Source organism: Ranitomeya imitator, chromosome 5, assembly GCF_032444005.1.
Source record: "Ranitomeya imitator isolate aRanImi1 chromosome 5, aRanImi1.pri, whole genome shotgun sequence".
NCBI classification, from domain to species: domain Eukaryota; kingdom Metazoa; phylum Chordata; class Amphibia; order Anura; family Dendrobatidae; genus Ranitomeya; species Ranitomeya imitator.
Genome location: NC_091286.1, coordinates 406,212,501 through 406,238,564, shown reverse-complemented (window position 1 = coordinate 406,238,564; position 26,064 = coordinate 406,212,501). Strand labels below are relative to the sequence as shown.

General features: G+C 44.7%; 1 protein-coding gene across 1 annotated transcript in view; it reads right to left on the bottom strand.

Annotated features, from left to right (window-relative positions):
* CAPN10 (calpain 10) overlaps positions 1–25,790 on the bottom strand; it is a 39,942-nt gene extending 14,152 nt beyond the window's left edge. The window contains exons 1-7 of the mRNA XM_069726987.1: positions 25,538–25,790; positions 25,335–25,466; positions 11,865–12,061; positions 10,254–10,444; positions 6,578–6,719; positions 3,555–3,721; positions 1,675–1,937 (exon numbers count right to left, since the gene is read on the bottom strand). Of these exons, the coding sequence (XP_069583088.1) occupies positions 1,675–1,937; positions 3,555–3,721; positions 6,578–6,719; positions 10,254–10,444; positions 11,865–12,061; positions 25,335–25,466; positions 25,538–25,663 (1,218 nt within the window). The 5' untranslated portion in view covers positions 25,664–25,790. The remainder of the gene's footprint in view (positions 1–1,674; positions 1,938–3,554; positions 3,722–6,577; positions 6,720–10,253; positions 10,445–11,864; positions 12,062–25,334; positions 25,467–25,537) is intronic.
* Between the last annotated feature and the right edge of the window lie 274 nt (positions 25,791–26,064).

Here is a 26,064-nt window from a genome sequence, read left to right as displayed (position 1 = left end):
AATCCCACGTCGTCTGCTACTAACCTTGGGAAGGTATCAGACGTCCATAGGAGCTGGTGATGGACGTCCTCGTCTCCTCCAACCGACAGGCTCTGGTGGGCGAGGGACGGGGCCAGGACCGGACTTCTGAGCACGCTTGTGTACTAGGCTCTTGGTCCTGGAGAGGGATCTATGAGGATACGGGGTGGCAGTACACGCCATACTCATAGTCCGCTTGTGGGAATACAGGTGTGACCTGTATCCCTTCCGGAAAACCTGAAAAGAAACGATGCACATTGAGGTAATTAAGGGTCTAATGAAAGACCCGTGTTCACCTCCTACTGACACTAAGCTAAACTGAAGAGTATAATGCCAGTCGGTGGGGTGTACACTGCAGAGGAGGAGCTAACTTTTTTATTTGCATAGTGTCAGCCTCCTAGTGGCAGCAGCATACACCCATGGTTCCTGTGCCCCCCAATGAGAGGCGATAAAGAAAATTCATCCATTTGAAATGAAAGAAAAGAAATTTGCAGCCTTAGAGTCCAATTGGTTATATTTCTGGCTTGGCCCCAAATTAGTTTAGTATGGGACAGAATTTTTGTTAATGACTAATGATGTCTGTATATTTCTGAAAACTACAGTCGAAGAGTTAAAAAAAAAAAAAACACCTGTGTCTCCGCTATAGAAATGAACATGTTGCAGCTTGTAAACCCGCGCCGTGGGTGAGTTTACGCAGTGTTAAATAGAAGTACAGTGGGCATGCGATTTCTATAAATACCATCACAGAGCTTGTAATGAAGAACACAACGAAAATACGCCGTGTCCAAAAAGCTAGTATTTCTGACCGTGGGTACACACCCTCATGAGGAGACTTTTTGGAAGGGTGTGTGGGATGGGAAAAAATGTTATGCGTTTTATATTTGATGTGATAATCATAAAAACCTAATAGAAAAAAGGTACCCCCTCCCCCCCCAAAAAAAAAAAAAAAAAAAAACACAAGACAAAACCACAACAGCACTATCTTGAACAGATACGAGAAGTGCATTGAATGATCAGGAAAGTGTTCCAAAGAGAAAGTTTCCTATATGAACGGCTTGAACAATTTACCTAAAATTACTTTAATTGCTGCACTCATCAACACTGAAGCTGCAACACCCAGAAGGAAAAAATTTGGAATTATGGAAATCACAGGATCGATAAAAAAAAAAAAAAAGTGCTGTACTCACATGGCGAGTCTATGCATAGGTTGTCTAGCATTGGTTATGGCGCAGATGTCACGTCAACAGCACAGCAGCCAATCAGTGAAGCCAGCAGCTCTGAAGGGGGCGTTCGGTGAACATGTAATGTTACTGGTTAGGGGTACTAGATTGTGTGATAGGACGTTGCTCTAGGTAATGAGTCTGATTGCCACTTGTGGAATCAAGAAGGGATTTTTCCCCTAATATTAGCTAATTAACATCTGCCTCACTGGGTTTTTGCCTTTCCCTGGATCAGCATGCTAGGTTATAGGTTGAAATTGGATGAATGAATATTTTTTATTCATAGTTTTTAAGGTTGAAAGTAGACATAAGTGACAATTTTGCACTGAAATAATTATTAGTGCTACCAATAATAATTAGGTTACATGAATCATAACTGTTCCATCGTCCAGAAAAATTTACCAGTGTTCACAAAGCGTGGAAAACCCAAATTTACCTTCCAAATGTGCAATCCCACAGCAATTGGGAAGGTTCTTTTTGAAGCCTCACATTGTAAGTGTCTGTTGCAGCGTATATTGCTGGAGGCTCCTAGTTCAGAGCTTGGCCTTTGCATAAGGATTAAATACATCTCGCTTTTCTCCTTTAAACGTAGCCAAAACTTTGGGTTATCAGGAAAGCTGGTGTTGTTGCGTGATCCACCTGCATTCTGGCCCTTAATCCAAGACCCATAAATCTGTTGTGTGTAAGAAAGCAGGGAGCCTATGTACAGAATAAAAAAAACAAAACAAAACAAACAACAATATAAAATATTTGCATGACGTAATAATTGATAAATATGAAAACACTAGTAGTGAAGAGTGAAAATACGTTAAGAACATTTTATATTACATCTGGAATGTTGAATAAACAGTATACAATTTAACCAACAGAAAAAAGGCCGATCTCCGTCTACTACATGTACTTGTTGAATAGCATCATACAGTAAACAATAAAAACATAATTAAAAAATAAATTTAAGCATGCGCCTAGATAAACGTGTCTTAATTACAAGCTAGAGATAAAAAAAAAAAAAATATATGCAGGGTGATATTGAAGCTACTTGAAGCAAAGATTAGGTGGGCCACCCGACAGATCTTATTGTTATGGGGATGTAAAGCAAGGACCATCGATAAGTGGATTGAGAGTGCTAAGTGTGGACATAATGTTGAATAAACTGTGGATCTGCTGTAGATCTGACACCCAGCTTTCCTACACCAAACAGCGGGTATCTCCCATGACAGTACTGTAAATCAGCTCTTAATGAACAGGATGTGATGTACACTACACGGCAACAGCCATTATACGTGTGGAGCGGTGATGTTAGGCTACTTTCACACGTCCGTCTTTTTTCCTCCATCGCAATCCATCATTATGGGCAAAAAAAAGGATCCTGCAAATGTGCTTGCAGGATGCGTTTTTTGCCCATAGACTTGTATTAGCGACGGATGGGCACACGTCACATCCATCGTGCGACGGATCCGCCGTGTTTTGGCGGACGCGACGCACAAAAAAAGTTCAATGTAACTTTTTCTGTGCGACGTGTCCGCCATTTTCGACCGTGCATGCGTGGCCGAAACTCCGCCCCCTCCTCCCTGCTCATCACAATAGGCAGCAGATTCGTTGTAAAACTGCATACTCTGTCCACGTTGTGCTAAATTTAACACAACGTCTGTCTGTACGGCGGGCCGACGGTTTGCGACGGCCCCGTACCGACGGAAGTGTGACAGTAGCCTTACACTCTGCACACAGTCATCTGTTGGAGAAGATAACAGATGAATGGTGAAGGTGAGGGGCGTCAGACCCGCATCGATTGCATACGGATAACCTATCTCGAAAGTAGGAAATATAAGTCTAAAAATAAAGGATGACCCTTTTTAAAACGTTTGTTCAAAAAGCAGTATCTGGTTGATTGCATCTTCTACTTACAAATGAGGTATGTGCAATGCATTACAGTTGCTGGCTAACAAATATGTTCATCCACCTTAAATAATGTGACCATTCCTCTTCGTACATATACAATTTTTATTTAAAATAGGGCAAAAATTCAGTATCAACTTTCATACTGCATTTCTATAAGGACAAAGCTCAGTTAGATCTTTGTATTAACAGCTTTCTATTTCCTGTGAAGACTAAATAAATGACATTACAACTTGTTCAGTCACCACTAGAGGGAGCTTTGGAGTGTAATGCATACTGACGTAGAAGAACAGAGCTCTGACAATTGTGAGAAGAGCATGTGTGATATTACCTGGAATATTCGCCCAGTCAGTGCCATGCCTGATCTACACATGTGCTCATAATCTCAAGGTAAAATATGCACAATTTACCTGCACTCACCAGTCCAGATACTTTGAATATTATCTTTCTCAATGACAGGAAATGACACTGTGACCTCACTAAATTCTCTGAAAAATTCTTCTTTTTCAACCCAGAATTCTCCATCTTGAATTTGAGATAAAAATCGGGAACTTTCTGTCTTGTCCATCAAAGCCCATTTATCACCCCTGAGAAAAAAAAACAGAAACTCTATATTAACTAAGGAGATTTTACCAAAACTCATCCATATACTACAGAAAATATGTGCAATAGAAAGTAAGCAGAGGGTGGGGTGGATTTAAAACTGCAGCCTGCTAATACATGCTGCACATCATTACCAACGATTTCACCCTCTAATGCAGGTGGTAAAACTAGGGCAAATCTATATCAACACACAGATTTTGTTGAGGCTAAATCCACAGTGGAAAATGTGTACAAGTGGCCCTCAGCTGTGTTTTTTTTCTTTGAAAAATAGAAATTAATACAGCGACACTTACATCCAGCAGCTTTTTTATTATTCCATAAACGGGTACCAGCATGCACAGGACTGGCTCATGCCCATTTCATGTCTGAACATGCTTTGATGAGGCACCACCATCGGACAATTCTTTGCATAATGTAATGTGTTCATAGAGTACAGACATTGCTGTAAGACATGCGAGTGCCACTGTATGCATTTCTTCTCCATAACTGGATACTACTGTAACTACCTGCTAATGGCAGAGAACCGTAGACTCGAGCAGTAAATACCAGGATACCGAAGCTGAAGGGAATCTGTGAGTAGGATCAACCCTCCAAAGCCATGTATATGGACATCCAGATCATAGAAAGTTTCATAAAATGCCTTAGCCAACACAAATTGACATTTTTATTAATAAGTAAATGAGCTGTTAAGATCCATGGGCTGAAGATCAGTGGCCCTCAACTATTTTTTTTTTAACCTTGAGCCATAGTCCACTTTGAGAGACTCTTGCGAGTGAGCCACACTCTGAGCAAAGAATTCATAGAAACCATATTGAGACCAAAAAGAGATAAGTTAATAAAGGGTCATCACTGGCTGTTACAGAGTTCTTCCAGTTAGGTTAATGCGAGTCAGAGGGCGAGTATCTACTACTCTCTTATACTACGTTCAGATGGCCGTTGTAAAACTTGTCCACATACTGGGCAGGCACAGGTATGGTTAGCCATTTCTATGCAATAGTCACGCCCGAAAACTGGCCTCTGATACACCATGGTCCCTTTTTTTCCCCTCACAGTGCAGAGGCCAACATTCAGTAGTATAAAGACAAAAATGAGTTCCCGTAATGTGAATGTGCTCTACGGCTTAAATTAGACATTTGTATATCACGGTCCCAGCATGGACTGTGATTCCTGGACTGACACTGCACTCCTGATCCAAACTCAGCAACCTCATAGAAATGAGAGACTGTCAAGTTTGGGTCAGGTGACCAGCTGTAAGTCCTTACATTGCAGTTTCAGACTGATATACAGATTTCTGAATGAGGTCTTAAGACAAATTCAGCTGTGTGTTTTACATTCCGAGAATGGACCTCGAATCACCTTTCCTAAACTCAACAACCTCAGAGATAAACAACCATCCCATCCCAATTGCCAGGCCACAGTATGTGCCCCTCTTTCTTAATCTCTCTTTTATGTCTTAATCCCTTTTCAACATTGGGCGTAAATGTACGCAGATGTGGGACTCCCTCCCTTTGATGTGGGCACCGGCACTAAGCCCACCTCTTTTCGGCACATGTCAGCTGTTTTGAACAGCTGACAGGTGCCCGTAACCGCCGTGGGTGGAATCATGAACCACCCGCTGCTATTAACCCATTGAATGTGGCTGTCAAAGTCTGACAGCGGCATTTAACGTGCCGGAAATCCGCCCATTGGCGACCCCCGTCACGTGATTGCGGGTTGGCATGGCAACCAGAGGTCTCCAGCTAACCTCTATTGTTGTCACTGCCGGATTACAATGAGCGCCGTCTGCTGGTCGGCACTCAGCAGATGAGTAATTCTGCTACATACAGAGAATCTGATCATCGCCTGTCTGTAGCAGAGCCGATCGAATTATGGCAGCTTCTGGTTCCCCATGAAGACTACTGAAGCAGCCAAAAGTTAAAAAATGTTTAAAAAAAAAAACATATATAATTGTTCAAATCACCCTCCTTTCGCCCCATTCAAAAAAAAAACAAACAAAAAAAAAACAAACAAAAAAAAAAAAAACACATACACATATTTGGTATCGCAGCGTTCAGAATCGCCCAATCAATATAAAAAAAAAATTTACTCGCTAAACGGTGTAACGAGAAAAAAATTAAAAACACCAGAATTACATTTTTTTTTGTGTGACTGCAGTCTTATGAATGTGGGCATTCACCAGCTTCTTCCCCGGGACTAGAGGGCATGTACAAATTAAACATACTGCCGGCCAGTGGCTGCATCCTCGCTCTCAATACACTAGTATGGAGGGAGGCCTCGCTCAATACAAATGTAGATGGGCCCTGGCCGGGAGTATGTATAACTCATATATCCCCTCCAGTCCAGGGTGAGAAACCGGCAAATTTCCCCTACGCACATTGTGTGCGCTCGGAGATGCACAAGTCTGCCGGCACACAAAGTGACTGCAGATTTATTGATTTGTACCGAGCAACCCCCTTAAGCAGTGCCAGGTCTTGACTATACACAAAAAAATATTTCCAATGTTATCGTCATTCTAAATGTAAAAAATATTGCTAATGTATATTATTATTATTATTTATTTATATAGCACCATTGATTCCATGGTGCTGTACATGAGAAGGGGTTACACACAAGTTACAGATATCACTTACAGTAAACAGACTAACAATTACAGACTGATACAGAGGGGCGAGGACCCTGCCCTTGCGGGCTTACATTCTACAGGATTATAGTCCTGTTGAATCTCTTCCAGGTGAAGCTGAAGTAAATGCTAGGTATCTAAACAAAAATAATCTTCAGTGTTCACAACAGCAAAGTTGTTACTACAAGTGTGGTCTTTACTTTCAATTTTTAACACTAACCTGTTGCCCCAGGATCCTTTCCAGCAGCTTCTGCCCCAGGGATTGTGTACACGGAACAAGAGCAAAGACTGTCCTTCCTTTGTAAGTCCATGTTGTATATCTGTGATTGTGAAGGCATGAAACTGGCCTAAACCTCCAGATCCTACATATACATAAGATTAGATGAAAAACTGAAGTTATTTTACTGTACTGTTTTGCACACAGAATGCTTGGCAATAAAACAGAAACCAACAGCAACGAAACCTCACAGACAAAATACAAGCAGCACACTGCATCCACACTTTGCTGTCAATACTACTCGGGCTGACAATATGGGGAAGGCAGTGGCGGTCTAACAGGGTTTTCTGTCTGTGTTCTTTGAAGCAGTGATTTGTCGTGGTATTGCCTAAGCACTTGTCTTTAATTGGCCTTATTCTTATGTTCTCATTCCATCTATTTGGTGAGAGCTGGATGAATAAAGGCAGTGTACAAAACTGTTACCCAACAGTCTAGGAGGAGATAGTTATTAACACCTCAGATACCACCTCTACTAATTTCAAAGATGTAAGCCTTCATTTGGGTAATGAAAATATCCAGGTGTTAAAACCAGCAATAAACAGTTATTTTATAGCCCATATATCTCTGGCATCTCAAAAAAGGATAACCATTAAGAATATAAAAAATAAATGTATAAAAACAAAGTGAAAACAAACATTTGATACACTGCCGATTTTGCAGGTTTTCCCACTTACTAAGAGTTGAGATGTCCGTAACTTTGATCATAGGTACACTTCAACTGTGAGAGACAGAATCTAACAAAAACGATCCAGAAAATCACATTGTTGTCTGGATGACCATCTGGATGATCCAGGGGAGACATGGTAGAAGGTTATGTGGTCAAATCAGACCAAGATAGAATTTTTTGATATGAACTCCACTTCCCGTGTTTGAAGGAAGAAGAGAAATAAGTACAACCCCAAGAACACCATCCCAATCGTGAAGCATGGTGAGCGAAACGTCATACTTTGGGGATTGCGTTTCTGCAAAGGGGACAGGACAACTGTACAGTATTGAAGGGAGGATGGAAGGGGTCATGTATCGCAAGCTATTGGCAAGAAACCTCCTTCTCTCAGTAAAAGCATTGAAGAAGGGCTGTGGCTGGGTCTTCCAGCATGACAATGACCCGAAACACACAGCCAGGGCAACTAAGAAGTGGCTCCATAAGAAGCATTTCAAGGTACTGGAGTGACCGAGCCAGTCTCCAGACCTGAACCCAATAGAACATTTTTGGAGGGAGTTGAAACTCAATGTTGCCCAGCGACAGCCACGAAACCTGAAAGATCTAAAGATCTGTAGGGAGGAGTGGGTCGACATCCCTGCTGCAGTGTTTGTAAACTGACCTCTGTAATTGCAAACAAAGGTCTCTGTACTGAATATCAAGTTCTGTTTTTGGATTGTATCAAACACTTATCGCATGCAATAAAATGCAATTAAATAATGTAAAACTCATACAATGTGACTGCGGTTTTTATTTTTAGATTCTGTCTCTCACAGTTGAAGAGTACCTATGATAAAAATTACAGACCTCTCCATTCTTTGTGGGTGGGAAAACTTGCAAAATCAGCAGTGTATTAAATACTTATTTTTCCCACTGTAGCTGAATTAAGCTTTTGTACTGTCATGCCATTCTGTGCTAAAAGGCACACCCGAAATATTTAACCCTTTCACGACACGCACCGTACTATTACTGCACATGCCGTGTCACCCCCTTTGATGTGGGCTCCGGCGGTGAGCCCACATCAAAGTCGCGACATGTCAGCTCTTTTGTACAGCTGACATGTGCGCGCAATAGCGGTGGGTGAAATCGCTAGTCACCCGCCGCTATCAACCTGTTAAATGCCGCTGTCAAACGCAGACAGCGGCATTTAACCCGCGCTTCCGGCCAGAAATGATGTAATCGCCGACCCCGTCACATGATCGGGGGTCGGCGATGCATCAGGATGGTAACCATAGACGTCCTTGAGACCTCTATGGTTACTGACGCAGGCCTGCTGTGAGCGCCCCCCTGTGGTCGGCGCTCACAGCACACCTGCATTTCAGCTACATAGCAGAGCCGATCAGGCTATGCCAGCTTCTAGCCCCCCATGGAGGCTGTTGAAGCATGGCACAAGTAAAAAAAAAATGTTTTTAAAAATATGAAAAAAAATATAAAAGTTTAAATCACCCCCCTTTCGCCCCATCCTAAATAAAACAAAAAAACAAACAAAAAAAAAAACCTACACGTATTTGGTATCGCCGCGTTCAGAATCGCCCGATCAATAAAAAAAAGCATTAACCTGACCGCTAAACAGCATAGCGAGAAAAAAATCTAAAACGCCAGAATTACGTTTTTTTGGTCGCCGCGACATTGCATTAAAATGCAATAACGGGCGATCAAAAGAACGTATCTGCACCGAAATGGTAGCATTAAAAATGTCAGCACGGCACGCAAAAAATAAACCCTCACCCGACCCCAGATCAAGAAAAATGGAGACGCTTCGGGTATCGGAAAATGGCACTTTTTTTTTTTTTTTTTTAAGCAAAGTTTTGAATTTTTTCTCACCACTTGCATAAAAAATAACCTAGACATGTTAGGTGTCTATGAACTCGTAATGACCTGGAGAATCATAATGGCAGGTTAGTTTTAGCATTTAATGAACCTAGCAAAAAAGCCAAACAAAAAACAAGTGTGGGATTGCACTTTTTTTGCAATTTCACCGCACTTGGAATTTTTTTCCCGTTTTCTAGTAAAAGACATGGTAAAACCAATGGTGTCGTTCAAAAGTACAACTCGTCCCGCAAAAAATTAGCCCTCACATGACCATATTGACGGAAAAATAAAAAAGTTATGGCTCTGGGAAGGAGGGAAGTGAAAAACGAAAACGCAAAAATGAAAAAGAGCCGCAACTTGAAGGGGTTAACATCTGATTTGATTTTGAGTAAGGCTATGCTACAAATGTGATCCAGCTCAGACTAAAGTCATACACATTAGATGTGTACATCTGTCTGCCAACGCATCGATCTTTCGACAAGTTTTCCCATACACAGGAACGCTTGCTCTGACTACTGCTCCTGTGTTCTCTGAGAGAAAGGTCTGCTACAACATATTTCTGGGAGTTCAAAAGGATCGGGAGCCCTAAATCGGATATACTGGATCTTTAACCCCCCACTGACAATTGTATAGGGCCCTCATACAAATTAGACTGTGGACCAAACCCATTGATATTGGTGGGTTCAGATGACATTACTATGAAGTGTATATCGGGGGATTAAAGGGAGCACAAGCATATCATTATCTCAAAACTGAAAATAAAAAATAAACACGAACCACAAGACGGATTTCATCAACCAAGGTATCATTGTAATCAGTATAACTACGCTGACCTGACACTGTCTGCAGGTTACTCTGCACAATCCTGCTGACAGGTTCCCTTTAAGTATCAAATACTTTGATAATATCTCCACAATGGAGAAGTGGGAAAACAAAAACCTGAAATGTTTTATTCTGCTCTGCAGCCACTATTGCATTGTGTGTCCAGTTCAACAAGAAAAATTTGTGACAAGCCACTTTTTTTTTTTTTTTAGAAACCCATTTGCCACAATGTACACTTATGTTGCTGGGGTTAACTGGGAACATAAAATATACAGTAACTCTTACCTTCTCTGCTGTGAAGCACAGAGCAACTCATTGCACATCTCTCCTTCAATTCCAACATCCTACTGAGGATTTCTTCTCTGAAACTCTTGTCAGCAACTTCAAACGACCATCTTTCCACCAAACCTCCTGTTAAATCTACCAAAGCATCGACAACCTGACCAGCCCAGAGCGCCTCATAGCAACCATGTAACCTATAGACAGTCAAATATGCAACAAAATATTGCACGCGTATGAACTCAAGAATGGAAACAAAGACGTTGTCCACTACTTTGACAACTCCTTCTCATACACTTGGCCCCAATAAAATAAAAAAGCTTATACTTATACTTCCCTCCCGTGCTAGCGTTGTTCCCGTGGTGTCGGCACTCGCTCTCCCCGGGGATCTTGTGCCGTTGTTGTGACACGTGAGTCCGGCGACCAATCAGCGCCGGCGTCACTGTCTCCGCTTTCTGCCGAATTGAACATGAAAAGGAAATCTGAGATCAGCTGCAGCCTGGACTTCCACTTCGTGTTGCTGATTGGGACCCAGTGTCACAAAAACTGCATAGGAGCCCCAGGGATCGGCGCCAGCACAGGAGGTGAGAGTAAGCTTTTTTTTATTTTATAGGGGCCAAACATTTAGATCAAGGAGGGGTTGTCCTTATAGGGAACAACCCCTTTAAGGAAAATGTACAAACTTCACATAGTAAAAGATTGATACACATGAAATTTTACTGCGGTTTGTTAAAGCCAAGAGTAGATCCAAAAACTAAAATAAAAATATGAAGGAAAGACTCATCCTTTCTACAATAGAAAACTGGAATCAAGAAGCCACAAAGTTTGTGGGAAGTGGTATTTGAGTCCCATTTTTGTGATTTTCTATCTTTTTGCAGTGGCCCCAATTGGTTAGCTACTACTGTACAACAATTTTACTTTAATTTACAAGAAAACTATGTACATTGTATATGAATTCTAAGCCATGAGGTTAGATTTCATGTATGATGTGCAACAAGTTAATTAAAAAAAATGAGAAGGCACCAAAATATTAATTAAAAAAGAAAAAATGAGAAGGCAATTCTAGTCTAAACAGCTGTTTCTAGCCTCACTCCCAGTGAAAAAAAACATATAGCTGATATATAAAAATAACTAACTAAATGTATTTTTGTGGTCATTTTTACATTGTTAAAAAAAATGTACAAAGCCGACATGTATTTTCTTTTTTTCCTTATTTCCTTCAATAATTAGCAAAACAAATGAGGCCCCAAATTAAAAAAAAGGCAAAAAGTAATTTAAAAGAATCAAATGAGAACAATTTTTAGAGCTCTTGAAACTACTTAATCTCTGCAAAAATATACTTAAACATTAAAGGGGTTCTCTGCTCTATGAAGAAAAAGTATGCAAGCACTATGTAAGCCTGGAGACTGACAAATTATGAAAACATGCAATGTGCAGTCATGATTCCTCTAGATTTCCGGGGAGAATAATTGGCTATGTGACCACATGAATACAATTTGCATACCTGTGGTCATGAGCTGACTAGTCTCTTCAATCTTCTGTCAATTCTCATACATGGGGAATATAGAGAATTGTATACCAATATCAAACAAGTGATTTTTCTCCATATATACATACTTGGCGTATGCCTTTTCTAAGAGTGGAAGCCAAAAGGCTTCTTCATCTTGACAGTGGGAGAAGCAGAGTTTGCGCCCCAGGCATGGCAATCGATCATCAATGGTCACTTGCACCCAACGTCCGAACCTCCAAAACTGGCAGGTGAACTGTCCAGTATACCCTTCATCCCCCCAAGTGCACTGGTCAGCAGGAAAAAGCTAAGAATAAAAAAAATATATATTGTCATAAAACAGAGAAGACAGCCACACTATTAAGGAATGATGTCAAAACATGAGTGCAAATGCAGCCTTATAGAAATACTGCAGCATACCTGACAATTATACCATATATCATGTCTGGACTATTATGAGTTTTGCTTTCTTTTGAGGGGGGGTGGGGGTTAATAATGGAAAATCCAATCTTATACCATGAACATCTTGGTCTGATGCACAGTACAGACCAAAAGTTTGGACACACCTCATTTAAAGATTTTTCTGTATTTTCATGACTATGAAAATTGTACATTCACACTGAAGGCATCAAAACTATGAATTAACACATGTGGAATTATATACTTCTTCAAAGTAGCCACCTTTTGCTTTGACTGCTTTGCACACTCTTGGTATTCTCTTGATGAGCTTCAAGAGGTAGTCACCAGGATTGGTCTTCCAACAATCTTGAAGGAGTTCCCAGAGATGCTTAGCACTTGCTGGCCCTTTTGCCTTCACTCTGGGGTCCAGCTCACCCCAAACCATCTCGATTGGGTTCAGGTCTGGTGACCGTGGAAGCCAGGTCATCTGGCGTAGCACCCCATCACTCTCCTTCTTGGTCAAATAGCCCTTACACAGCCTGGAGGTGTGTTTGGGTCATTGTCCTGTTGAAAAATAAATGATGGTCCAGCTAAAAGCAAACAGGGTGGAATAGCATGCCGCTGCAAGATGCTGTGGTAGCCATGCTGGTTCAGTATGTCTTCAATTTTGAATAAATCCCCAACAGTATCACCAGCAAAGCACCCCCACACCATCACACCTCCTCCTCCATGCTTCACGGTGGGAGCAAGGCATGTAGAGTCCATCCGTTCACCTTTTCTGTGTCGCACAAAGACACGGTGGTAGGAACCAAAGATCTCAAATGTGGACTCAACAGACCAAAGCACAGATTTCCACTGGTCTAAAGTCCATTCCTTGTGTTTTTTTTAGCCCAAACAAGTCTCTTCTACTTGTTGCCTGTCCTTAGCAGTGGTTTCCTAGCAGCCATTTTACCATGAAGGCCTGCTGCACAAAGTCTCCTCTTAACAGTTGTTGTAGAGATGTGTCTGCTGCTAGAACTCTGTGTGGCATTGACCTAGTCTCTAATCTAAGCTGCTGTTAACCTGCGATTTCTGAGGCTGGTGACACGGATAAACTTATCCTCAGAAGCAGAGGTGACTCTTGGTCTTCCTTTCCTGGGGCGGTCCTCATGTGAGCCAGTTTCTTTGTAGCACTTGATGGTTTTTGCCACTGCACTTGGGGACACTTTCAAAGTTTTCCCAATTTTTCAGACTGACTGACCTTCCTTTCTTAAAGTAATGATGGCCACTCTTTTTTTTAACTTAGTTGCTTTTTTCTTGCCATAATGCAAATTCTAACAGTCTATTCAGTAGGACTATCAGCTGTGTATCCACCAGACTTCTGCACAACACAACTGATGGTCCCAACCCCATTTATAAGGCAAGCATCCCACTTATTAAACCTGACAGGGCACAACTTTGAAGTGAAAACCATTCCCGGTGACTACCTCTTGAAGCTCATCAAGAGAAAGCCAAGAGTGTGCAAGGCAGTCATCAAAGCAAAAGGTGGCTACATTGAAGAACCTAGAATATAAGACAATTTCAGTTGTTTCACACTTTTGTGTTAAGTATATAATTTCACATGTGTTAATTCATAGTTTTGATGCCTTCAGCGTGAATGTACAATTTTCATAGTCATGAAAATACAGAAAAATCTTTAACCCCTTTCTGCCAATGGACGTACTATTCCGTCCATGTGGGGTGGGCCCTACTTCCCAAGGACGGAACAGTACGTCCAGCGCGATCGATCGCGCTCACGGGGGGAGCGCAGCCGATCGCGGCCGGGTGTCAGCTGCCTATCGCAGCTGACATCCGGCACTATGTGCCAGGAGCGGTCACGGACCGCCCCCGGCACACCGCGATCAAACATGATCGCGGTGTGCCGGCGGTACAGGGAAGTATCACGCAGGGAGGGGGCTCCCTGCGGGCTTCCCTGAGACCCCCGCAGCAACGCGATGTGATCGCGTTGCTGCGAGGGTCTCCTCACCTCCCTCCCTGCTCCAGGCCCGGATCCAAGATGGCCGCGGCATCCGGGTCCGGCAGGGAGAGAGGTGGCTTCACAGAGCCTGCTCAGAGCAGGCACTGTGAAGCCTGCAGTGCTGCAAGTCAGATCGGTGATCTGACAGAGTGCTGTGCACACTCTCAGATCACCGATCTGTGATGTCCCCACCTGGGACAAAGTAAAAAAATGTAAAAAAAAATTTCCACACGTGTAAAAAAAATGAATTCCTAAATAATTAAAAAATATATATATATTATTCCCATAAATTGATTTCTTTATCTAAAAAAACAAACAAACAATAAAAGTACACATATTTAGTATCGCCGCGTCCGTAACGACCCCACCTATAAAACTATATCACTAGTTAACCCCTTCAGTAAACACCGTAAGAAAAAAAAAAAAAAAAAAGAGGCAAAAACAGGGATTTTTGTGTTACTCACCGTAAAATCCTTTTCTCCGAGTCATTCATTGGGGGACACAGGACTGTGGGTGTATGCTATTGCCGCCAGGAGGCTGACACTAAGTAGACAAAAAAAAAGTTAGCTCCTCCTCCATAGTATACACCTTGACACTGGCCCTGACAGCTCCAGTTTGGTACACAAGCAGTAGGAGATAGAGAAAACAAAACAGCATTAGAGCAAAGACAACATGTCTAGAATAATACTACAGTCTGAACAACCCCGTAGAAAAATAACAAGAAGAAATAGGGAGGGAGCTGTGTCCCCCAATGAATGACTCGGAGAAAAGGATTTTACGGTGAGTAACACAAAAATCCCTGTTTCTCCATCGTCTCATTGGGGGACACAGGACTGTGGGATGTCCCAAAGCAGTCCCAGGGTGGGAAAAAAGACTCACTGGAACAAACCCTTAGGCACTTACCGCCTATAGGTGCGATACCGCAGCCTGAAGAATTTTTCTTCCCAAACTTGCATCAGCAGAGGCCTGAGTGTGGATATTATAATACTTAGAGAAAGTGTGCAGGCTGGACCAAGTTGCCGCTTTGCAAACCTGTCCTGCTGAAGCTTGGTGCCGAAGTGCCCAGGAAGCCCCTACCGCTCGAGTAGAGTGTGCCCTGATCCCAGCCGGGATGGCTGCACCCTTGATGCGGTAGGCCTCCTGAATGGTGGCTCGTATCCATCTGGCTAAGGTCGACCTAGAGGCTGCGAATCCCTTTCTGTGACCCACAGGAAGAACGAACAGGACATCCGTCTGTCGAAAAGAAGCGGTCCGAGAAACATATCTTCTCAGCGCTCTCACCAGGTCCAGAGTATGGAGAGCTTTTTCCACACGGTGTGAAGGTGCAGGACAAAAAGAAGGCAAGACTATGTCCTCATTGATGTGAAACGAGGAAACTACCTTTGGCAGAAAAGAGGGAACTGGTCTTAATACTACCTTATCCTGATGAAATTGCAGAAACGGCGACTGGCAGGACAAGGCCGCCAATTCCGACACCCGCCTAATGGAGGTTATGGCTACCAAAAACAAAAACTTCCAAGAAAGATACGTTAAAGAAACTTCTTGGAGGGGCTCAAATGGGGCTTCCTGAAGAGCGGGGCTCTGTAAGGGGGGACCATGTGAGAGACTCCCTGCAAAAAAGTCTTGACCTGTGAAATGGTAGCAATCCTGCGCTGGAAAAGAACCGATAAGGCTGATATTTGCCTCCTAAGGGTACTTGGAGCGAGACCTGAGTCTAAACCAGCTTGGAGAAAAGCTAAAATATTAGGAACGGAGAACCGTAAAGGAGGAAGACCCTTCTTCCTGCACCACGAGAGAAAAACTTTCCAGGTGTGGTGGTAAATGCGCGCAGAAATCATCTTTCGAGCATTAATCATAGTGGAAGCTACCTTTTGAGAAAAACCGGCCTGGGTCAGAATCCAAGATTCAACGGCCAAGCCGTCAAACGCAGGGCCCCTAAGTTCTGGTGGAATATCGGCCCCTGCGACAGAAGATCTGGCCGCATTGGTAGCTGCCAAGGAACCCCGGCAATCAGCTGAACGAGGTCCGCGTACCATGACCTCCGAGGCCAATCTGGGGCGACTAGAATTGCCGGAACTCCCTCTATCTTGATCTTCCTGACTACCCTTGGGAGGAGTGCCAGAGGAGGAAACAGATATGGAAGATGAAACTGGTTCCAAGGAAGGACCAGTGCGTCTACGGCGAGAGCTCTTGGATCTCGATAACGAGCTACGAACCTGGGGACCTTGGCATTCCACCCGGATGCCATTAGATCCACGTCCGGGATACCCCAGCGTTGGCAAATCTGCCGAAAAACGTCGGGGTGAAGAGACCATTCCCCGGGCGCAAGACCCTCACGGCTCAGAAAGTCCGCTGCCCAGTTCTCCTTGCCCGGGATGTAAACTGCCGAGATCACGGAGTGGTTGTTCTCGGCCCAGCGGAGGATTTGCCCTACCTCGCGCATGGCTGACCTGCTGCGGGTGCCCCCCTGATGATTTACGTAAGCCACAGCCGTGGCATTGTCCGATTGGATCCGGACCGGGTGACCCGCCAGAAGATGGTGAAAGTGCTGCAGAGCCAGCCAAATTGCCCTTATCTCCAACAGATTGATTGGAAGAGTTGACTCCCCTGGGGACCAAAAACCTTGTGCTGTGTTGGAGAAACACTGCTCCCCAACCGAGAAGACTGGCGTCTGTAGAAACTACCAGCCAATGGACTGGAGAAAAGGCTTTTCCCTGCCGCAGAGAGGAGCTCCTCATCCACCATATGAGAGATTGCCTGACCCGGGGAGACAGACGGCACCGGAGGTTGAGAGAAGCATGACTCCTGTTCCAGGCTGACAAAATTGACTGCTGGAGAGGGCGAAGATGAAATTGGGCGAATAGTACTGCTTCCATGGCCGCCACCATCCTGCCCAAGACCCTCATGCAAAACCGGATTGAGTGAAAACTCGGCTGCTGTAGTATTTTCACTTCCTGCCGAAGGCAGAGTACCTTGTTCTGGGGTAGGATAGTCAGACCCCGAGAAGTATCGAAGATCATTCCTAAAAAAGAAATCTTTCGAGATGGGACTAGAGATGACTTTTTTAGATTGACCAGCCACCCTAGTTGGGATAGAGTGTCCAAAGTGATGCTGACGTTCTCTTTGCATGCTTGAAAAGTTGGCCCCTTGACCAAGAGATCGTCCAAGTATGGCAAAATGACTATGCCCCGGGAGTGCAGGGTGGACACAACTGTTGACATCACCTTTGTGAACACCCTGGGAGCAGAGGCGAGACCGAAAGGTAATGCTGTGAATTGGAAGTGACGTTCGCCTATGGAAAACCGTAGAAATCTTTGATGCGGAAGAAATATGGGGACATGCAGATAGGCATCTTGGATATCTATGGAAGCTAGGAATTCTCCCTTTTCCATAGCCGCAATAACCGAGCGGAGCGACTCCATACGGAAGTGACGAGTGCTGACGAACTTGTTCAAACACTTTAGGTCCAGAATGGGTCTTACAGTCCCGTCCTTTTTGGGGACCGTAAACAGATTGGAATAGAATCCTTGGAACCTTTCTACCCCTGGAACGGGAACAATGACCCCGTTGGACTGAAGAGACTCGACTGCTTTGAATAAAGCCCTTAAACGGGATTTTGAACTGGGAAGACTGGACGGAAAAAACTGGCGTGGAGGGAGAGAGAGAAACTATTTTGTACCCTGAAACCACCAGTTCTCTCACCCATCTGTCGGAAACGACTGACAGCCAGGACTGATGGAACAGAAGTAGGCGACCGCCTACTCTGTTGAAGACGACATGAGGCTGCCTCCAGTCATTTAGCCGAAGACCGAGGATATCTAGATCCCCTAGATCTTGATGGTTGATATCGCATTCTTGCCAATGGATTGGCTCTATATGAGACTTGGTGCTCCCTGTCTTGATTAGACCGACTTGGAGGACCTGAGCTTGGTGCTGCAGACCACCGAGTGTTACGAAAGGATTTAAACCTTGCTTGAAATTGGCGACGAAAAGGTTGCTTAACCCTTTGTTGTGGAAGGAAATTACTCTTTCCCCCTGTGGTATCAGATATAAGTTGATCCAACTTTGCGCCAAATAATCGGCCACCTTGATGAGGAAGGGATGAAAGGGACTTTTTTGAAGTAGAGTCCGCCCGCCAATTTCTCAGCCATAGAGCCCTTCTGATAGCGATAGCATTTGCAGCTGCCAATGCTGAACAATTTGCCGCATCCAAAGATGCATTAATCAGATAATTCCCAGCCAAGGATATCTGATTAGACATCTCTATCACTTCTACAGGAAACTCCCTATCCTGAAGAGCCTTAGTGACGGACTCTGACCAAGCTATCATAGCTTTGGCAACCCATGTCGCCGCAAAAGACGGCGCGAGGGCTGACCCTGAAGCCTCAAACACCGACCGAGCTAGACTCTCTAAGAGCCGATCAGTTGGATCTTTAATAGCAGACCCATTAGGAAGAGACAGCAGTGTGTTAGAGGCCAAACGGGACACGGGAGGATCCACAGAAGGAGATTCTGCCCATTTTTTACAAATCTCGGGTGCGAAAGGATACCTGGTACCCAGGGCCTTCTGGCCTAAGAAACGTTTATCCGGTCGCTCCATGTGACGTTGAACTAAATCCTCAAACTCAGGATGAGAAGAAAACACCTTATGAGATTGCTTGAATCTTTTAAAAGACACCTTATGACCTGAAGGTAAGGTGGCTACATCCTCTACTCCCAAAGACTGGTTAACGGCCTCAATGAGACTGTCAACTGATTCCTGATAATCAGGAGCTTCTAAATCAAAAGACCCTTCAGAGTCAAAGCCCGAACCATGTTCACTCACTCCCACAGGTGAGGGAGACCGAGAGACGGAATTCACAGATGCAGATGCACCAGACGGACCGGGAGACGCTGTATGGGTACGCTTCCCCCGCGTCTGCCTAGAGGGAGTACGGCCCCTGCAGGCCGGAGGGTCCTGAGAATCGGAGGATCTTTCCGAAACAGATGGATGAACGTCCCTGACAGGGGCTTGAAGGGACTCAACCGCCTTTGTTAAGAGACGCCATAGATTGCGTTAAGGATACGACCCACTCAGGGGGAGACGCCGCAGTCTCAGATACAGGCATACCCGGCAGAATAGCAGGTGGGGTAGCAGGCGGGGGCTCCTGAGCGCGTTCGGAATCACAAGCTTCACAGAAATGGCTAGTTTGCGCATGCGGAAAAGAAGCCCGGCAAGTAATGCATGAGGTATACAGGACTGTGTGAGACTTAGTCCTTCTAGACATGATGACTATTGCTGCTGTTGCTGCTATGAAACGCCTTATGAGCTACTGGGTCTTAGAACAAAAAACTGCTGTCAGGCTGAGGGAAGTAGCACTTACCGCCGAAGGGGGCAGAACTTCCGCCCACGACCCTGCAGGAAACTACAGCGACCATGATGCAGCGGGCCGCCGGAAGAAAGTTGCTAGGGGCGGGACTTCCGCCCGTGCTTTAGCTATGGAGAGAGAATCTGGAACCGGCACCGCACTGAGTGCAGCATGGCGTTTTACCACCTGAGACCGCGCAATGAAGCAGGAGCCCCCCCCCCGCAGCCTCTGACAACACACCAGGTTGGAAAAGAGGCATACACGTAAATCCACATATAAATATATATATACATACATATGGGAAAAGACGGTGCAGGCACCCTAACTCCTTCACCCTTCAGAAGGTGAGGAGAGGGACCGTCTGCCTCCTTTAAGCACCGCAGTCCAATGCATTGGTGATTGAAGTGGAGGCTGCACGGACAATGCATGAATGCCTGTACAACCTAGGGTTTCGTTACCTCAGGGTGGTCAGGTTTTTAGTCCGGCAATCCCACGTCGCGGGAAAGGATACGTGGAGGCGACACTCACACGTACTCGCCCGTTGTTGGTTTGGGGAGATCGGACCCCTTCAAAAAGGTCCGTCGCCCCTATCTTATCCTCAAGGTAGAATGTATCTGGGAAAACCCAGAGATGTGCCTCCTACGGACACTAAGCATAAACTGGAGCTGTCAGGGCCAGTGTCAAGGTGTATACTATGGAGGAGGAGCTAACTTTTTTTTGTCTACTTAGTGTCAGCCTCCTGGCGGCTATAGCATACACCCACAGTCCTGTGTCCCCCAATGAGACGATGGAGAAAACAACGCTTTATTATCATACCGCCGAACAAAAAGTGGAATAACACGCGATCAAAAAGACAAGATATAAATAACCATGGTACCGCTGAAAGCGTCAACCTGTCCCGCAAAAAACGAGCCGCCATACAGCATCATCAGCAAAAAAATAAAAAAAGTTATAGTCCTCAGAATAAAGCGATGCAAAAAGAATTATTTTTTCTATAATAGTTTTTATCGTATAAAAGCGCCAAAACATAAAAAAAGATATAAATGAGGTATCACTATAATCGTACTGACCCGAAGAATAAAACTGCTTTATCCATTTTACCAAACGCGGAACGGTATAAACGCTGCCAATCATAAAAATCCGCTAAAAAACCCGCTTTAAAAGTAAATCAACCCCCCCTCAATCACCCCCTTAGTTAGGGAAAAATTAAAAAATGTATTTATTTCCATTCTCCCATTAGGGTTAGGGCTAGGGTTGGGGCTAGGGTTAAGGCTACAGTTAGGGTTGGGGCTAAAGTTAGGGTTTGGATTACATTTACGGTTGGGAATAGGGTTGGGATTAGGGTTAGGGGTGTGTCTGGGTTAGAGGTGTGGTTAGGGTTACCGTTGGGATTAGGGTTAGCGGTGTGTTTGGATTAGGGTTTCAGTTATAATTGGGGGGTTTCCACTGTTTAGGCACATCAGGGGCTCTCCAAACGCGACATGGCGTCCGATCTCAATTCCAGCCAATTCTGCGTTGAAAAAGTAAAACAGTGCTCCTTCCCTTCCGAGCTCTCCCGTGTGCCCAAACAGGGGTTTACCCCAACATATGGGGTATCAGCGTACACAGGACACATTGGACAACAACTTTTGGGGTCCAATTTCTCCTGTTACCCTTGGGAAAATACAAAACTGGGGGCTAAAAAATAATTTGTGTGGGGAAAAAAGGATTTTTTATTTTCATGGCTCTGCAATATAAACTGTAGTGAAACACTTGGGGGTTCAAAGTTCTCACAACACATCTAGATAAGTTCCTTGGGGGGTCTAGTTTCCAATATGGGGTCACTTGTGGGGGGTTTCTACTGTTTAGGTACATATGGGGCTCTGCAAACCCAATGTGATGCCTGCAGAACAATCCATCTAAGTCTGCATTCCAAATTATGCTCCTTCCCTTCCGAGCTTTGCCATGCGCTCAAACGGTGGTTCCCCCCCACATATCGGGTATCAGCGTACTCAGGACAAATTGGACAACAATATTTAGGGTCCAATTTCTCCTGTTACCCTCGGGAAAATACAAAACTGGGGGCTAAAAATTTTTTGTGGGAAAACATTTGTTTTATTTTTACGGCTCTGCATTATAAACTTCTGTGAAGCACTTGGTGGGTCAAAGTGCTCACTACACCTCTAGATAAGTTCCTTAGGGGGTCTACTTTCCAAAATGGTGTCACTTGTGGGGGGTTTCAATGTATAGGCACATCAGTGGCTCTCCAAACACAACATGGCGTCCCATCTCAATTCCAGTCAATTTTGCATTGAAAAGTCAAATGGCGCTCCTTCGCTTCCGAGCTCTGTCATGCGCCCAAACAGTGGTCTACCCCCACATGTCGGGTATCGGCGTACTCAGGACAAATTGTACAACAACGTTTGGGGTCCATTTTCTCCTGTTACCCTTGGTAAAATAAAACAAATTGGAGCTGAAGTAAATTTTTTGTGAAAAAAAGTTAAATGTTCATTTTTATTTAAACATTCCAAAAATTCCTGTGAAACACCTGAAGGGTTACAAACTTCTTGAATGTGGTTTTGAGCACCTTGAGGGGTGCAGTTTTTAGAATGGTGTCACATTTGGGTATTTTCTATCATATAGACCCCTCAAAATGACTTCAAATGAGATGGGGTCCCTAAAAAAAAAAATGGTGTTGTAAAAATGAGAAATTGCTGGTCAACTTTTAACCCTTATAACTCCCTAACAAAAAAAAAATTTTGGTTCCAAAATTGTGCTGATGTAAAGTAGACATGTGGGAAATGTTACTTATTGAGTATTTTGTGTGACATATCTCTGTGATTTAATTGCATAAAAATTCAAAGTTGGAAAATTGCGAAATTTTCAAAATTTTCGCCAAATTTCCGTTTTTTTCACAAATAAACGCAGGTAATATCAAAGAAATTTTACCACTATCATGAAGTACAATATGTCTCGAGGAAACAATGTCAGAATCACTGGGATCCGTTGAAGCGTTCCAGAGTTATAACCTCATAAAGGGACAGTGGTCAGAATTGTAAAAATTGGCCCGGTCCATAACGTGCAAACCACCCTTGGGGGTAAAGGGGTTAAATGAGGTGTGTCCAAACTTTTGGTCTGTACTGTAAATACGCCCAGATACTCCTATAGTTAAAAAAAAAAAAAAACACACCAACATAGAGCTCCATTTGGATTGGAAAGTTTAGCCCCCCCTATACTTGAAAAAAATGGGTATAATGACGTAAACAGCCCAAATTTATACTAAAAGAACAATTTTTAATGATAAGCAGAAGGGACACGTCTCTGTATGGAGACTTATTTTCAGGGCAATGCTTCATGGGCAAAAAAAAAAAAAAAAAAGGAAAAATTAACTCAAGGCGGCCAAACCGGAGAACCACCTATAACAGAACTCTGGAAATGAGCTCTACACATTGGGCTTCTAGCTTGGTATTTTTAGGCCATGGAGCATTGCCTTGAAAATAAGTCTTCATACACAGATATCTTCAATTAGGGCCGTTATCACCCCTGAGCTGCATCTAGGCATCTCATTCACTACACTGATCTATATATTAAGGGGGCTTCCAAACAGATGGAAAGAAAAATGAACCAAAAAAGGCGCTGTCTGTTGCTAAAAATTCTTTTATTGGAGGTAACAAATAATACTAGGACAAGAACAGTAGTGGGAAAAACAGTAAAGAAAATTGTGGCTGAATTCCTCAGGTTAAGGGTTCATAGCAGATTGGCTTCCTGAATAAATTCAGTTATGGCACTGATCTATGCTTAATGAGTTGTCCAGACATGGAACAAAAGTCAGCAGTCACGCCATGTGATTGCATACCGCTGGATTGTGACAGTGGATGGTGTGCTCGACGTCATCTAACGGCATAGGACTTTTTGCATACTCGTGGTCATGTAGAGACTATTCTTACCCAGCTTCTCTCAATTCACCTCTAAGCTGTACACATATAGCTGACACGTAACCACAAGTATGCAAATCACATAAATGCGATCACATGACAGCCCTCTTCCATTGGGAACGTCAGAGGATCATGACAGTGTGCACACCACATGCTGTCATGACTCAACGGTCTGCAGTCACATAGATTAACTGTAGATTTTAGTCCCAAGTATGAAAAGAATAGGCTTGTACACTGCTCAGAACTGGACCTGCAGCACCTATACATAGTCTCACATACAGATGTGGCCTTCGTTTGCCTTCTCTCTTGGCCCAAAACATCCCGATTTGAGTGACAAAAAAAATGACTAGATTGGGGGGAGGGGGAGGTTCTGCACTATGTCAAGTTTTGTTGTTGTTCAGAGCAGGCCATCTCACTGCACTTATCCCAAGCACAGAGAAAGGCTAAGGATGACATGATTTCCTCCTGCCTGACAGTGAGAGCAAATTAAAGGTGTTGTTCACCCCAAAAGAAAATTTTATCAAGCCTTGAAGCTTTCCGGTTCCTAATGGTAAGCAACGTAAACATCACTAGGATCCGTCTCCGCTTGCTGGTTCCATTGTTCGTCATGAGACCACCAGTATGTAATTTCCGTAGCTGCAGTCACATGCTGACTAGATTCTCAACCAGTTCTTAGTACTCTATTGAGAGACGCGAATCCCAGTCTTAGCGGTGTACCGAAACATGGGCAGCATGAATGGAAGGCTGGATGCAGAATCACTGCTAGGTGTGTCATGCTTTGAAATACTGCAATTGACTGACAGGTCTCTCCAGTAGCAGAAACAGAAGAGGGTCTTTGTGCAAGAACACTACATGGGCCCTCCATTTGTGTCTGTGACCAGACCTGCTAGCTGACTGGAAGGTGAAAGTGGGCCCCTTACCTCTTGGCCCCTGTGCGGCTGCACACAGTGCACCAATGATATGTCTGCCTCTGGGTTTCCCCGTGTACATAACTGGGAGACTCCTGTCAATCAACTGAAGCAAAGAGGGGAAACATCCGTGGGCCGCAGTATTTCCGAGTATGATGTACCTGGCTGCAATTGCGCAGCCAGGCTCCGATTCATGTCGCCGGTGAATCTTATGACAAGTTCCCCTTAAAGCACCACTCTGGTGTTTTTTATTACCACACTGGGGTGGTACCACTAGTGTAAGGTCCCTGAGCCCAGTCTAAGGCTTGGTTCATATTGGGTTAATGTGACCGTGCTAACGGACAGCGTTGCACGGCAACATTAACGCCGTGCAACGCGTCCGTTAGCGCGCCCATTAACAGCAATGGTGACGCGCATCACTAGCGCGCGCCATTTTCGGCACGTGCTAGCGATGTGCCGGTGTTTTGTGGCGTGCCGCGGACGAGGTCCATTCCCCGCTCTTGCAGATCTGCGAGAGTGGGGACGTTTAACGCGACCCCAAAAAACATTGCGTTAGCGCAATCCGCTAGCGCTAGGCGCTATATGGATTGCTCTAACGCAATATGAACCTAGCCTTATACTCACCAGCCGCCGTCTTTAGCTGTTCCTTGCGCCACTCCGTTCCCGTTCCACTATCTTGTGACCACAACTTCTGACTGACCGGAAGTTGGAGGTAACGGTCACAAGCTCTCATTATAGTATATGAGACCCTCGTTCTTGCCTCCCTTTCAGACTTACATTGAGCTGTGTCTTCCGGACCCCTCAGCAAACATTGGAGCGATGCAGCAGGTCACAACTGCTGGAGGCCGACTGGAGCAACACCGATAACAGAAGATGGCGGCTGGGGAGTATTATACTGGGGACAGGGAACTTACATTAGTGACACCACTGAAATAAAAAATAAAAACACTGGCGTGGTGCTTGAAGGGGGGCATGTGGATGAGAAGAGGGGCGCAGACATGTGCCCACCCAATACCTGATGCAGGAGGGCTGGAGACTTTTGCAGAGCAGAGGTGGCACAAATAAACCAGCAGTCTCCCAGAATGCCTTGCTTTCCCAGGGCGTCTCTCCTGTCCTCCGGGAAGAGATGGGGGGTCTCACAGATCTCCTAGGAAGACATGAGAGGATGAGGGAATGGTCGGGCCGCAGTGCACGGAGCAGAACATGTCCGCGTCTCACCTGAGGCCGCAGCCATGTAATGCGCTCACATAATGCGGGCAGCGGGGTGTCACCGCGGCCCACCAGGGAGGAGACGCCAGCAGGAAACTCGGGGTCCACGTACAGCCCGGCGGCGGGAGGAGCCATGCTGTCTGCCGAGGAGAATGTCACCTACAGGAGGCCGGCCGGGGCCCGGGCTGCTCCCCGGCCACACAGACCTGGCGACCCTTCTGCCGGCCTCCTCCAGCAGCCCCTCCTGCTGATACACAAGCCCCGCCCGGAGCGGCCGTCAGCGCCTTCTATACGCTGGTTCCTACCGGGCTCGGGCCTCAGCCGTCCGCCAGCATCATTCCCTGCCTGCAGCTGAATGCTTCCTGGGCCAGTTATTAGGCACACACCCGGCCGGCAGTCACACAGCGCGTGCAGACTCTTGGCCTAAGCCTGGACCACCCCTTGAAGCAGTTTTGTTGCAGGGGCACCGGTGTATGAGTGGCCCCCTTAAAAAAAAATGCCGTCACTATTGCAGGTTATATTTTGGCCCCAGAGGT